A 15241-nucleotide genomic window follows, 5' to 3' on the forward strand; every position below is an offset into this window, starting at 1 on the left:
TTTACTTAATTAAAAATCCAATTTTAATAGTACTTTAGGCGATAATTACAACTTCCTGTCTTTGACTCTGAATTCAGTGTTGCCAAAATAAATCCTATCGGTAATAATCGATTCAAATCGATTGTTTTTCGACCATAAAATCAAGTGTATTTTTTTAATACTGATTCATTAAAATGACATTAAAAAAAACTTTTTAATATTGGAATAATATTTACCATAAAATACTTTATTAACTAAATGAAATACACTTTATTTTGGATCATCAAAAATACAATCGATTTTTATATCGATTATTTTTAATTATCACTACATAATTAGCATGGCAACACTGAAACACGATAAAAAAAATACTGTCAAAAGCTGTTTATTGTCATTCGCTTTGTATTTTTCATCGTGAGTGTTGTTTGAGTGTTTCCCTTTCGACGACTTTATATTTTTGACCATGGACCTTGATGCTTCCCTTCCCGACGACCCTGGCATACTCTCGGACCCCGAATCTCGCTCAACCGATGACCATGGCTCACTTTCGGATAACGAACCTTGCCCAAACGCTGACCACGGCTTACGTATGGACTCCGACCCAAGCCCCAGTGTTGACCCCAGCCCGATTTTGGATAATGAACCAGCAATTCCTCAATCTCATGAGGAGCCTATGAGATGTATTAATTGTGGAGCTGACGTGACGCAGAGGAGGCGACATAACATAGAGCTTATTCAAGTTCAGACGGTTATACGTCAGTGGATAGCTCCTCAACTGGTAAGTTATTGAATGAGCGTGTGGATTTGTTGAATACCTTTTACAATGTTTATAATACCTTTTACTTTTACTGTAGATAACCATAATCCTGATATAACTGTTATTTTTTTTAGATTGATGACAGCAGTGTATGTTGTCACTCATGTTGGACCGTGGCTCTGCACCAATCAAGGACAAATATGTCAAATGAAGAACCAACAACTAGCACCGGTCACAGTCGTAATGTCTGTGTTAACTGTGGATGCTCGTTGTTACGAATACGGTCTCATAGGCTGCATACTGACACAGAAAGAGAATCACGTATTCGAAATGTGATAATGGAACAGATTTCACCTCGTCAAGTAAGTATTGTAATGATTATTTTTATTAATATTTTATGAAAGACATTGGCTTGATATATTTTAACAAAATGTATGTTTTGTTCTATACAAATACTTTACTGATAAATAAACATTGACTTGTCTCACATCACATCATCACATCTCAACATTTTAAAGAAAAATGAATTTTGAATGATACCTTATTTGATTTCTTTGTTTCAGCTGCGGGGATCTGACCAGATATGTCATCCCTGCTGGCAGAGAGCTGATCGAGCTGCTACACATGCTGCGGAGCCCCAACAAGCACATGATGGGACGAGAATTCATTTGCCCTTATATTCAAGAGCATCGGACACTCAAAGTCATTGTTTTTTCCCCGAGTGTAATTCAACACAAAGATTGGCTGTTCCCATTTGGCTGAGGGTAAAGTTGTTTAGTGAGTATAAGTTTTATGTACCTCAAAACTGCAGGATTTGTGTTTTCCATTTACACAACGATAATTGGGAAGTATTATCTGACATTCCTCAACCGATACATAGTTTTAATGCTGACCATATACAAGATTTTGCATCTTTTGTTAATGAGAGGCCGCTGATGTTGGATTTTTCAGAGGTAGAGAGAATGTCAGATGAGCTTTTACATTATTGGGTTGGACTAACAAAAGCCAAATTCGAACAGCTCTATTCGGAACTACCAAGACTTGGAGCTATGCGTAATGGTAAATTGGCACTTGGTGCATATTTACTCAAGTTGAGGACAGGAGATAGTGATAAAAGAATTTCGACACTTTTGAACATATCCAGATCTAAGCTTATGAGATTGATGGGAAAAGCTAGGAATATTTTAAATGAGGATTTTGTGTCCAGATACTTAGGGACAGATAATATTACGCGAGCTGAAATCTCTCAAAGGAATTTACTAATACCTAATGGATTGTTCGGTGGTGTCGATCGTAAACCAATTGTTATAATTGATGGAACATACTTATTTGTTCAAAAAAGTTCTAATTATATGTATCAAAAAGATACTTATTCTTTACACAAGTATAGGAACCTTATGAAGCCTTTTCTAATCGTATGTACCGATGGATACATTGTCGATGTGTTGGGCCCCTATCCAGCTACAACATCTGATGCGACTATTATGTCTAATGAATTTAACGATGAGACAAAGCCATTGAGGCAGTATTTTCAACAAGGAGATGTTTTTATACTGGATAGGGGCTTCAGAGATTCTGTGCCGCTGTTAAGGAATTGTAATTATTCTGTCCACATGCCTGAATCCTTACAACAAGGTGAAACACAGTTGTCAACAATGGCAGCCAATAGATCGAGATCTGTCACAGTATGTAGATGGGTGGTTGAAGCCGTGAATGGTATGTTCAAACAATGTTTCAAATTGCTTAGGCATGAATTTTTCAACCGCGCATCTAAACATGCTATGACAGATTTTCGCGTTGCTGCAGCAGTTATAAACCGGTTTCACCAGAGAGTTACTGATCGAGAGGATGCAGGTATAATACTGGACATAATAAATCAAAAAATGTACACTGACAATGTATTAGCTGATTTTGTTATACAAAATAATTTAAATAGACGGCGGGCAGACTTTCGCAGTATAAATGTGAACATCGAAAATGTGTCATTCCCTAGAATGGAATTTAGTGAATTAATTTTAATAGCATGTGGTACATACCAGCTAAAACAGGCTCGATCATATTATGGGGAACATATCAGAGGCAACGGTTCCTATACTATAGAAGTGTGTAGAGACACAGCCAGCAACCTACTGAACGATTACCCTACACCTTCGGCCAGTTGTAGCTTATTAAGGGGTAAGATACACAGCAGGCACATAAGCCGTAAAATATATTATGTTTATATTATTTATGAAAATAATTTAAATGGGCGGGAAGCAGTAAAACAATACTGCTGCAATTGTATGGTTGGCCGAAGAACAGTAGGTTGCTGTGCTCATGTGATGACAATTGTATGGTTTTTGAGCTGGGCAAGGTATCAAGAACATATATTTCCACCTGCCCAGTTCCTGGATAATATTTTGTTGACCTATGAATCAGATTGAAAATAAAATAATGTAAAAAAATGGTGTTTTTTTTTGCTTTTAACCTTTTTAAACTTAACCAAAAAACAATGTTTTTAATGATTTGGATACAAAATTATATTTATATTCTGTTTCTTACTGGTATAGACTATTTAACCAATAACAAATTACATGCTGTAATGTCTGTCCACCTCAGGCCAAAGGTCCCATACTAAGTGGACATAACCCTTTAGCCTATTAATTTAACACATGTACGACTGTACTCAGTGTTGCACTATCAAATGCAATTGAAGCGCCTCTGTGCCAGGGTTTTTATGTTCCTGGTCAGGCTATATTAATAGATGATTTACAAAGAAAATTTTACTAAGAATTATTTAAAAAATAATTAAAAAAATTAATTATACCTACTTATCTTTAACCTAAATCTTAAGAATCACAGTATGTAGATCAAATATTGTGATGAGGGGGCTTCAACGCGAAGCTGGGCAAACGAAACGACAATGAACTGGAAGTGGGGCAATTTGGGTACGGAGAGAGGAACGCACGTGGCCAACTGCTGGCTGGCTTTATGGAGAGGGATGATGAACTCCTTCTTCAGAAAGCCAAAACAGAGAAAGTAGATTTCGCTGCATCCCAATGACGCTATGAAATATGAGATCAACTTCATCTTGTCGACGTAGAAGCATGTTGTCTGTGTGGTCAATTTGGTCAAAACAGGAAGCAATCACCAAATGGTAAGAGGCACATTAAATATAAGTCCGAATCTCGACAGATGTCGACTGATAAAGTCTACACTCCGCCCAGCGTCCATCCAACCCCGAAAGCTCAACTCGAGTTGCAAAATCGTTCCCAATGCCAGGACATTGCAAAAATGTGGAAGAGTACAATGGCAGGTTCTTGGGAATTGACCAAATGACTGGGTCTAAGGTTTTTAAAACCCATCGTTTAGGAGAAACAAAAAAGATCTCTGATCTCATCGACAACCTTATAGAAGAGAGACGAAACATGAATCTGCAGTCATCTGAAGATGCTACTCAGTATCGGCGTCTTAACAGATAGATCTCTACGTCTTTTGACTCGCGACCTACACATATAGGTACTCGTAATACAGACGATTGAGCATAACAAGGGCTCTAAGGTGTTTGTAAGAGATCAGTCTGTTTGTTGGCCAAAGCCAACTGACCAAGCTGAATACCGAGAATAGCATCGGGGCCTGAGATATTGAATGAGGTTGAGAAGTTCTACGGACAATTATACACGACTGTGTTCACACCTGTTACAAATCTAGCCGAAGACCCAAGAGCTAGATTGACCCGACACAATACCTAAGATATCCCGAACGCCACTCTACACGAGCTTGGAATAGCTTTGGAACAGCTGATAAACAACAAGGCCTCGGGTGATGATAGAATTACGGCTCAGCTTTTGAACGGCAAAGCAGGTGAAATGTCGATGCCAAAGGCTCTTTGGAAGCTGTTCTATTCCGTCATCCTCGAGGGAATAACTCCTACGGCACGGCACAGAAGTGTGGTGATACTCTTCTTCAAAAATGTGATTTTTTATTTAACTAGGTAATCTTAGTTTCAAATATTAATTATTTATTTGTTTAACTTCTGATTTGGTTAGTGAATTGGCTATTTCGAAGAATTTACAAGGAGATTTAAATCAGAAGATAGCAATACTCAGTTCACACTAAAAAGAGAGGTAGGGCCGCAGAGAGCGAGATAGATATAAGTAGGTATTTGACTCAAGTTTTTGTTCCAACTCTGCCCTCCATTTTTATCTTTAGCTTCATGTCTGCTAAAGATTAACCGACCAACCGATAACACTACAGTCAAATTTTTTAGAAATCAGCAGAAATGTCATCAAATATGGCCAACTGACATAAAAATATTTTTAGTCTGTGAACTAGTGATGCGACAAAACCTCTCGTTAATCGCGAAGTGAAATGTTGTAGTACTTGCGTATCATCGCCGGGTGATCGTCAAAATAACGTCTAGCTCGCCGACTCGACGCCTTCCAGCCTCCTGATCAAGCTGGTTTCCAGGCTGGCTGACAGGCTTTAGTGTCTTAGATCACATACATACGCTGCGGCAGATTATACAGAAGACCGAGGAGTATAATCAGCCACTTTGCCTGGCGTTTGTGGATTATGAGAAAGCCTTCGATTGGATTGAAACCTGGGCAGTTTTTTACGCCGTTTATGTCCTGCTTCTTGTAATTGTGTACATAAAAATTCATCACCTGAACTTGGAATACTTCAAGAATCAATTCCTTCACCATCAATAGTGGATTTCACTTGTATAGCTTCCTAAAAGAATTAAAATACAGTTTGAAACACCGCCTAAGTTTGAAAAAAAAAATTGTAAACACCGCTTAAGTAAATGAAGATATTTTCTATTATCTTTTCCTTATATATTAATACGCGTAACTCATTAAAAAATACATAATTATATAGCTTACCTCTTAATCTTCTATTAAAACTTCTTTCATAGACCTTTTCGCGATAAAACTCACTTAAAAATATAAAAATTACGGAGCGCGAAGGAACTTTACGAGAAATGTATGGCAGACTAACGACTTGAGCGGTGTTGCGAGGTAAACCGACTTGCGCGGTGTCACTAAAATTCAAATTACGGCTTCTTATTGGCTGAAATCTATAACATGTGACCAATGGTTAGACGCGCGATGAGCAGATCTATCCAATGGCATTAAAATGTCAAAACCGCCAAAAATCGACTTAAGCGGTGTTGTTAGCTAAGGGACGATATGCGAAATACGTTAAAACTGTTGAAACATTTTTTATAAGTTAATAGCGAATCCTATTTACGGAAAAATGCTTTCAGCTTGGTCTCGCGGTGCATGAAACTAGCATAAACTCACGAGCAACCTCGCTGAACCTCGCAATCTCTCGGAATGTTAGATATCCGATACACACGCCTTATGGTACCTTCATAGCAGTTTCTAAAGCTGGCAATAAAACCTTTTCTAAAAGAAGGAAATCGTGACACCAGCGTTTGACACTGACATGATTACATTACCGTTCCCCAAAAATTGTAAGTGAAAAATGAGTAAATATAGAAAAAAACATGGGATAGTTCTAAAAACCACTTGATATAACATATTTTCTGCGTATGAAAAATGTGTCTGACGTAAAATAAAAGCAATATGCCTAGAGCGATGTTTTTACCATGTGTATTGGAAGGAATAAAAGTAAGTTGTGTGTTTAGTTTTTTAGAAACTTAATGATGGGTAATTTTTAAGTAAATTTGAGACGAGTATGATTGGGATATTATCGGATAATGTCGTATTTTCAATATCTCAAAGTTTTCAAGATTTGCTAGTAGAATCGCACTTTAGATCTAATAACAAGTGATTGCGTTTCCATCGAATATTCCTTTCATTCAGGACATCCAAGAAAGGATAGCAGAATAATTACGAAAATCCTAGATACTACTGGATGTTCCTGCCACGACATAGAATATCAAAATGCAGAAGCTTTACGAGAGCATTTCTAACAAATTCGATAACAATTATGCTGCAATGAAGTTTAGTGCAATACTGAGTCTATTTAAAAAAAAGCCAAAAAAGCCTCCTAGTGTTGTAACCTTTTATAGAAATAAGAAGCGATTAAGTAGATTATCAATTAAAGATTTGGATTTATTAGAAGGAAAAAACGTTGAAGATATAATAAAGAAGTACCCTTTGACGCCATCGAAGACAAAAGCTTTAGACAAAATGATTGTAGATTACAGAAAGGGTAATTTGTCTCTATCCGGGTCAACCACATCAAAATATAAGAAAAAGAAATTGAACAAAGATAAACTTGAGAAACTCATAACAGATTACGAAGAGGCAAAAAAGAAGAGAAGAAATAGTTTGTCACTTAGAATTATAGATAAATTTAAAGAGCTGGATGTTGCTGAACTAAAAAAGAAATTTTCATTGACAAGTTCCAAGGGAAAGCTGTATAACCAAATGATTGAAGATTATAAGGATAAAAAAGTGTCCTTATCAAGACTTTCAAACAAATCAAAGTTTGACCCAAAAAATATGAGCAAAGAGAAATTAAATAAAATTTTAAGAGATTATGAAAATAGAAAAATAAATACATCTACTTCTAAGCTAAATGACGCATTAAGGAAATTCTCGAAGATTTCAATTGATAATATCAAGAAATTATTCTAGATCAATTTTTACTACCTAAATTAGTTTTTTAATATTAAAATGATCGCTTTAAGTTGTTTTCGACGTAAGAGTATGATTAAAATAGTCAACCTAGTCTCAACAACGTGCTTTGTGTCTAAGCGTTTCACACTGATTGTTTTTTGCAGGTAGTGAATCTCTCCATTCGTCAGATACTTCGCGTAAACGTTCGCCTCGGCCGGAGAGAAAGAAAAGTAACAGTGCGCAGAATTTAAAAAACGCCAATAAGTCACAGTCACAATCCCGTGCAGCAGTAAGACCTCTAAACATACCTGGTTTATTCCCATACAATATTCCTGGCCTGAAGCACAATAACCCACCCACAAAACAAAACAGTAATACGCATGTAAGAAAAAATAGCATCTTGGACTTAAAACAAAACATAAGCAAGGGAAAGGTGCCTGTTATAGAGACAGAGAGACGCAGAGATAAATCCCCTAAGCCAGAGGTACATAAAGAGGTCCATAAGAAATTAAAAAATCGGGGCGTTGTGACTCAAGAAGTGTACCCAGCAGTAGTCAGTGAGAAGAACAAGCAAACTTACGTAGATGCTGCAAAGGTCTGGAAAACTCCGCCCCCGACTCCTGTGTCTAAAGATTTGCCTGGCCCGAGCAATCAAAAAGTTAAAGACAAACCAAAAAAAGAAAAAAGAAGAAAGTCCTTAAAAATAGCAGTACGACGTCAGCTATGGAATTGGTCGAAACACGCTCTCAAGGATAATGAACATTGGGGAAAACTATTCAAAGATAATGCTATAGATGTTGATAAAATCAATATTGACAAAGTGGATTTAAGTCTCATAAATATGGATGGTTTGGGTATTCAAAATAAATTTGTAAGACGAACTGTGGAATGGTTATTGAAATAAAATAATGTTGTTCTATTAGCCATTGTTTTAATGTATAAATCCGGTCTTCGCCAGCTAGTAGATACTGTCTCCGATAGCAAATAAAAGCACCGAATGAAGTCGTACAATTATGTCTAATAACTATGCCTCAAGTACTATATTCTATTCTATGAGTGTATGAAATGTTGATGTCCAAATCATCCAAATGTTGAATCGTGCAGCGACAGATCACGAATAACGACATTGAAAATTTTCATTTTGATCTTTTATCTGGTTTTAATTTTTGTTTTATCTCCTACTGATCCTACCAACCACTAGTGCATGAATCACGATCATGGCGGGCGATCGTTTCGAGTACACTTTTGTCTAACATGTATCAAACAAATTCTTAATGTTTTGCACTATAATACCTTTTCATTATTACAAAATTATACTGTTGACTCTACATTCTTTTCAATCAATCCTGAGTAGCAGGTAAGTAATCGAAACGCACTGTGATTTGTGATAAGAGACATGCTGAATAGCTATGTCGGATTTGTTATGGTTCGTTGCAGTACTTATTCGTTTCTTGATTATAAAGGATAGATTTTGTTCTTAAGAGTAGGCGCACACCGTTGATTTTTCGTCGGCCGATAGTTTAGTCGGGCAGTTGATCAGTATGGGCAATGGGCATGTATGAGAGTGCGCACACTACGCCGATTCGATTTGGCCGATTCTTCATACAATTTAAAATCGGGCACAACTATCAGCCAACTAAAAATCAACGGTGTGCGCGCCTACTAAGAGTTGCAATTTTTTCAGGTATACCTCAGACTTGTAAATTTAGCAACGACACGAAATTGTCAACCGCGAAGTAACCACGAAAATCAGAATCAACCACAATCTCTTAGCCCAGGACTACCAGAAAATGACAACCTTAATGAGGCACCCATTGTGAGACCTAGGAATCGATGCTGTCCCTACGATTTTGACAGTACTTTATGTAAAGTTGTCGATGATAGAGTCCTTTGTGGATTTAACAGAAACGTAGGGAGGCCTGCGAGTAAAGATCATGAAGTTGAACTCGGCCAGAATTGCCGTTTGAGAGGGGGAAGATTGGAATGTGGTTATGTGAATGGGCCTTTTACAAATCCTCGCAGGCCTCCCCCGTGGTATAAGCCTGGATCAGAATCAGATGGTGACAATGATGTTGATTTCAATCCGTCAGGAAATGACAATGATGTTGACTTCAATCCTCCAGGAAATGACAGTCCTGAAGTGAGTGATGAAGAGAGCAAACAAAAATTGAAGCACAACAAAGTGACGCCTGCACCCCATCGAGGGGTGACCAGGTGTGTAGAGATAGGTGAACGTATCGTATGTCGGGAAATATGAAATTAAGGCACTGGTAGGTACTATCTATTAAAAAAAACAACAACTTTTTCTAGTGGGAGCCGGTCCTGTGTCCTGTGTCCCATGAAGATGTAAGCTATGTTATTGAGGCAAGCATTAACACCTTTGCTGCGGCAGTAACTTTCTAATACTTTCCATTCCTTCGGTACAAGGTCAGTAAACCTGGTATTAAAACTTACATTGTGGCGGCACAAGGCTTAAAGACCTTGTAATATTTAAGATATATTAATTTTATTTTTGGCTTCATGTTAATAGATATTGTGTTTTTTTTCTTTGAATATTAATAATAATGAATTTATTGACATACACCTGAAGGCGTTCGTGAATAACTTGTTTAGTATAAAAATTATAGCTATATTCAAAATACAAGGCTTATGCACCCTGTGCCGCACTGAAGTAGGGAAGTCTGGTGGGTATTCTAGGGATGTGAAATACAAATATCGATAGTTTAAATTAAGTTTTAATAAAAATTTTAAAAAGTAACAAACAAAGATGTTTTAATAAATTAGTCTAAATATTTTACAAATAAGACATACGTGCATAAATACTTAAATAAGCTATATTTAAAGAAAACATATTATTTAATAACATTTAGTTACAACTTCAAATGTTTGTCACGAAAAACATTATTTAAATTAGCAATAAATCGTGTAGCAAATTAAATTATAATCAATTTGCAGTTTTATTTTGTTTGTTTCTCTTGACGCCATGTCGACATGTGCGTTTCTTACGAATGCGAGGCAACACTGGCTGCACGAAGCTAGCGTGGGGTGCGGTACCAGGTGCGCAGGGTACAAGGTGCTTCGACCTGGTTTCGCATTGTGAAGACATTTTATTACTTCCGTGCGGTACCAGGTCTAAAAACCTGGTATTAAGGTAGGTACATCATTGGATTCTATTTTAAGAATACATCATAGATATATATTCATCATTTTCCTACACCGGACCCAATTGAAGTTATGCCTTTCGCACGACAAGGAAGACTATAATTTTCTTAGCCGCACGGTAAGCGAGACGTACACAAGGTCTATAGACCTGGTTTCGCACTCAACGTGTTAAAATTAAATTAATAGCTACTTATTGAATTTGCTTTTAATCATCGTTTTAACCTTTTACATCTTGTTTTCTAAACTAACTAAATTTTAATTTGTATTTTAGTCTAACTCTTCGGTTTTCACGATCACAAAAGCCCTAGGTGTCGAACTTTGCAGCTACTTTTTAAATAGGAGTTCGTACGTACAGAAATGATTTTCAATGTCTAACTTTTTATTCCTTTATGATGAACCATTTAGATAGTTGGTTCCAATACTATGTTCTATGCACTACGTAGACAACGTGCTCCTTTCTCATTTTGTGAAAAAATTACTCATACCAAGATTGTTTTATTTAATTAATGTTATTGCTAAGAATAAGTTACAATAAATAACAATAAATACTTAACATCTTAATACATAGGGTTCAGTCGTTTGTATGTACGTGGTAATAAGTGTAAGGGCTCGTACACATACGACGTGGCGTTTCACGTATCATGTTTATGTGTACGAGCCCTAACTTATGAAGAAAATTAATCCTCTGACAAATAGTCCATTCCCGAATATTGGCTGCTAAACAAATTGTTTCCATCTTCGTTGTACATGGTGAAGATGTTCTTCATGGCTTTTGTGTCCTTGTCATCTTTTGGGAACACTTCGTCTAAGAAGTCGGTGATTATCTCGGACATGCTTCGCATTTTATTCTTCCCTCCGAACATAAAACCAATGATGTCCTCCAAAAAGTTGGCATCACATGATGCCATCAGTGACAGCAGCACAACAATCAGGAGAGTGCTTCGGATGACGCTCATTGTTCTGGAAAATAGAATATTGGACGTTTAATTAATTGCTTAAAACAAGAGAACACTTGGGTAGGTACTATTGGACTTGGAAACATGATCGAGTTATACTTTTGAATCGAATTTCACATTGCATGAAACTTAATTACAAAAAAATTGGCCAAGTGCGTGTCGTGCCACGCGCAGTGTAGGGTTCCGGTAGTTGTCCGTTGTTAACACAATATATTTCAGAAGCAAGCAATTACTTCATCTAAAGTCACTTTTAATATTTTCTTCTAAGGAATTTTCACTAGTTAACAAATTTTATAATACATGAGTTAAATGACTGTTATTCTTAAACTAACTGATGTATACGAATAGTTTTTTCTGCCGTAAGTATTGGTAAAAAGAACGGTTGGGTGGTTTCTGGATTGTCTGGAAAAGATCGCTTCCGAGCGATAATACCGCCTACAGTATGTATCGATGGGTGCCTGGAACAAAGCCGCAATAGCCATAGCAGCAGTTTTCCGATTAAGTGATTTTAGTAAACTGCGGGTCCCTATACACCTTTTGAATTTTTTTCAGAATTTTATCTTTGAAACTGCCTGATTTACCAAAAGCACTATGGATATTGAATCGTTATTCCCATTCACCATTTAAAATTTGTTGACCGGAATAATCGTGCCATATACAATGTTAAAACTTTTATTTAAATCTTCTACAAGCAAACGGCTATTACTGTATCCTTCAGATCAGCGCCCGAGGCTGCAATACACTATTGCTGTTTGATTAATTGCACACTTTTTACCGGAATAAAACCACAATGGACTCTTACGGAACCGACTTTCAATGTATGAAGCGGCAATATGTATTTCTACCTTTTTTAAAGTATATTCTAAGCACTATAACCTTATGCACATTCAATGTTACTCCAGAAAAAATAACGCATCGTTTGATATACAAACCGTTTTGATACGCCTCGTAGTTTAGAATTATTCAAAATTGACACTAAATCTCTTCTCCTGTAAAATTGTGTTTTGTCGATTGCGGCTTTGTTCCAGGCACCCATCGGTATGTAATTGTCAGTTTTTTGTCGTGTCATTGCAATAAAAAGTATCTGTTCATCATTTACCCCCATAATAATAAAAGTTACACCATAGTTAAACTCTAGTTTAAATTGTCATTTAGTATGGAAATGTTATTTTAATCCAGTTTTGATCCCGGGTGTAACTTTTTATTAAAAAGGGGGGAAGTATTTATGTATAATTAAGTACCTATAATATGACTCGTACGTACATAATGATCATTATACCTACTCGTATTATGTAGAGACGCCACTCCCATTGTAAATTCACTCAATTGATGTCAACTCCAGCTTGTAATTTATCTGTGATATTATGATTGAGATATCATTTGCATAATTTACAATAGGTAGGTAGTTATAAAACATTAAACTATGTCAAGCTAACCTAAAAACCAAAACTTTCTTTTGGAATTACGTAATCGCTAGTAAATATTATCCAAGAGAACTGGCTTTGTCTGTTCTTTTTTGCTAATGTGAGAAAATGTGTCAGTAAATTATAAAAAATACTATATTTCTGGATTACAATTGAGGTAATGTAATTATAGACAAATAATAAATCTAACTCTAATCGTTCTTTGTTCAGTTGTCATTTGATAAAAATCTTTGTCTAAACCAGTATGTAAATTATCTGTCCGAAAAATACCGAATAAACCATTAAAGCGTGGGTATTCTAGTGTCATCTATTATAATATTCTGTGGTGTCAGTGGGTCATTTGACCATAATGGTTTGTTGACTCTCAATCCAGACATAGCTCGCAGAGCTGATGACCGTTGGGATGGAAAAGCTCTCGAGTGGTGACCAGACCACGATCCGGAAGACGTACAGACGGCCAGGCCACTAGGTGGACCGATGATCTGGTGAAGGTCGCGGGAAGTACTTGGCAGCACAGGACCGATCGAAATCCTTGGGGGAGACCTTTGTCCAGAAGTGGACGTAATTTGGCTGAAACGAACTACCTATTCCTGTCGTTCATGCTGCCATTTCGCTTTTGTCATTTGTTTTTAATTAGGCGTAAAAACGGAAAAATCCTTCGGACAGTCAGAGTTCTTTCGCACAGATATTAAGCTTCTACACCTATACTAATAGTAGATTTGAGATATACTTTATGAGTCTATGTTAGGTTAATAGGTACTTATTTAGAAACGATCGCGTTTTCTAATATTTTCTAGTCTACATATCGTGAATGCATAATATAAAAAGCTGCGATATTTTCTTATAATGCACCTATTATTATCGAACGACTACATACTTTCGCGTTTAGAATATTATGGTTATGGTTTTTTAAATTAGGTACAAATAAGTAGTAACTTTTTCCCCACGAGTTTTTCATTTGTAGCACAAGGAACAAATAAATAGTTATCTCTGAAGAAAGAACTTCGAAAAATCTTCGTAAGATTTAAAAAAATCAAATCTTACAAACAAACTCACAAACTCTACCTTGTTATAACATTAGTGTGCTAAGATTAGCCGATTAGCCGATACAAATACTTAACTAAAAAGATGTAAGGAAAGAACGGAATCGAATGGAAGGAAGGATCATAATTATACTGAGTGTTTAAGCATATAGGTAGTAAGATAAGTATAGACCCGAGCATTTACTTGTAACAGAACTATGAGCTGCTCTACAATGTTCTAACTTCTAGTGTTCACCCTTTAAAGGATCATGAACCAAACGTCGTATGTTTCTAAGAATATACATAGGAATGCTCTAGTGACTAGAGTCGAGTCTAGTCTATACTCCTGCAGGTCACACATAGTGTGATATCACTGGCCCAGTTGTCAACAAGGCTTGGTGTATCAATTAGTGATACCGTCATCAGTAACGACGTTGCGTGACGATTTAATTGTAGGATAAGTTTTATAACGTTTAGTTGTCTAATTAAAGCATTTAAAAAGTTAGCGTGATTGTAAAATAAGACAAGGTTTTCTCTATATTTTCATTTTCATAGAAAGTCTATTGCAAACCAAACAAAATATCACATTGGCATCTGTAGCTACGAGTTTATCTTCATACAATTTTAATATTATTTCAGTAAATAGGTAGAGAACATACGAATGTCTGAGATAATTATTTGGGATTTTATTGATGATAAAATCAGCCACAGGACGTCAGCTGCTGAATATACTAGACCTCCCTCAATGACTTCCAGATTGGCCGGTTAGTAGTGGCCTGCATACAGCATTTAATTTTCATAGTTACTTATCTAAGTACGTGTAAAGTTTCAGTGTCGTTTCAGAATAGAGTCATATGCTGTACTCGTTAAGCTTTCCCTAAAAATGACTATTTCCTATAAAAATTACCATATTCTTGTCCTGAAAATTTTTACAACTAACCAAAATAAGCATACTTGGCGTCGCCGGTAAAAAATTTAATAATATTTTTTTACTAAAACTTACCTTAATTATTATCTGTTGGTAATTATATTCTTAAATATCCCACATATCAACACACTATTTTTTATTCATTTCACTACCACTGTCGAGAGAGAAAAAAAACTGTCATTGCGTCAGGCCCGGAGTGCGTCTAGGCTCGACTGTCACATGGTCACATGTGTTAAAAAGCGGAACGCAAGTCGCAACCACTTTCTTTCTTGCTAAATTGATGCAAAACCAGCACTTATGGATTAAGCAATAAGATTGCGGCTTTTATAAAATACGGAAGAGGGTGGTCAGCTTCAGTTATGTAATTTAATTTTTTGGGGACTTGATGCTGCGGTTAAAATTATCTCGAAACGTAATTGAACACGCTACAATTACCTGTAT

General features: G+C 36.3%; 3 protein-coding genes across 3 annotated transcripts; 2 read left to right on the forward strand and 1 right to left on the reverse strand.

The window, feature by feature from the left end:
• Positions 1-442: 442 nt before the first annotated feature.
• On the forward strand, positions 443-4197 carry LOC114363438 (uncharacterized). The gene is made up of 4 exons (XM_028319155.1): positions 443-757; positions 871-1098; positions 1300-2452; positions 4088-4197. The coding sequence occupies exons 1-4, from the start codon at positions 443-445 to the stop codon at positions 4195-4197; spliced, it is 1806 nt and encodes a 601-aa protein (XP_028174956.1).
• Positions 4198-6627: 2430 nt separating this feature from the next.
• LOC114363439 (uncharacterized) lies at positions 6628-7227 on the forward strand (the record flags this gene model as incomplete). Its single annotated transcript, XM_028319157.1, has 1 exon — positions 6628-7227. A coding segment is annotated over exon 1 (600 nt), but the record flags the coding sequence as incomplete, so codon positions are not given.
• Positions 7228-10949: 3722 nt separating this feature from the next.
• On the reverse strand, positions 10950-15012 carry LOC114363425 (uncharacterized). Its single transcript, XM_028319140.1, has 2 exons — positions 14876-15012; positions 10950-11430 (listed from the first exon to the last, which is right to left on the reverse strand). Exon 2 carries the CDS (start codon positions 11424-11426, stop codon positions 11148-11150), a length of 279 nt encoding a protein of 92 aa, XP_028174941.1. The 5' UTR covers positions 11427-11430; positions 14876-15012; the 3' UTR covers positions 10950-11147.
• Between the last annotated feature and the right edge of the window lie 229 nt (positions 15013-15241).

Source organism: Ostrinia furnacalis, unplaced genomic scaffold (genome assembly GCF_004193835.3).
Source record: "Ostrinia furnacalis isolate ACB-3 unplaced genomic scaffold, ASM419383v2 OfSCF7119, whole genome shotgun sequence".
In the NCBI taxonomy this organism is placed as follows: Eukaryota; Metazoa; Arthropoda; class Insecta; order Lepidoptera; family Crambidae; genus Ostrinia; species Ostrinia furnacalis.

What these genes read in the sequence shown, in the direction of transcription:
- LOC114363438 (XM_028319155.1), top strand. Translation starts at nt 443, where the DNA reads ATGGACCTTGATGCTTCCCTTCCCGACGACCCTGGCATACTCTCGGAC. An exon ending in AGTGGATAGCTCCTCAACTG is followed by an intron (nt 758 to 870) that starts GTAAGTTATTGA and finishes TATTTTTTTTAG; the next exon opens with ATTGATGACAGCAGTGTATG. An exon ending in AACAGATTTCACCTCGTCAA is followed by an intron (nt 1,099 to 1,299) that starts GTAAGTATTGTA and finishes TCTTTGTTTCAG; the next exon opens with CTGCGGGGATCTGACCAGAT.
- LOC114363425 (XM_028319140.1), bottom strand. Translation starts at nt 11,426, where the DNA reads ATGAGCGTCATCCGAAGCACTCTCCTGATTGTTGTGCTGCTGTCACTG.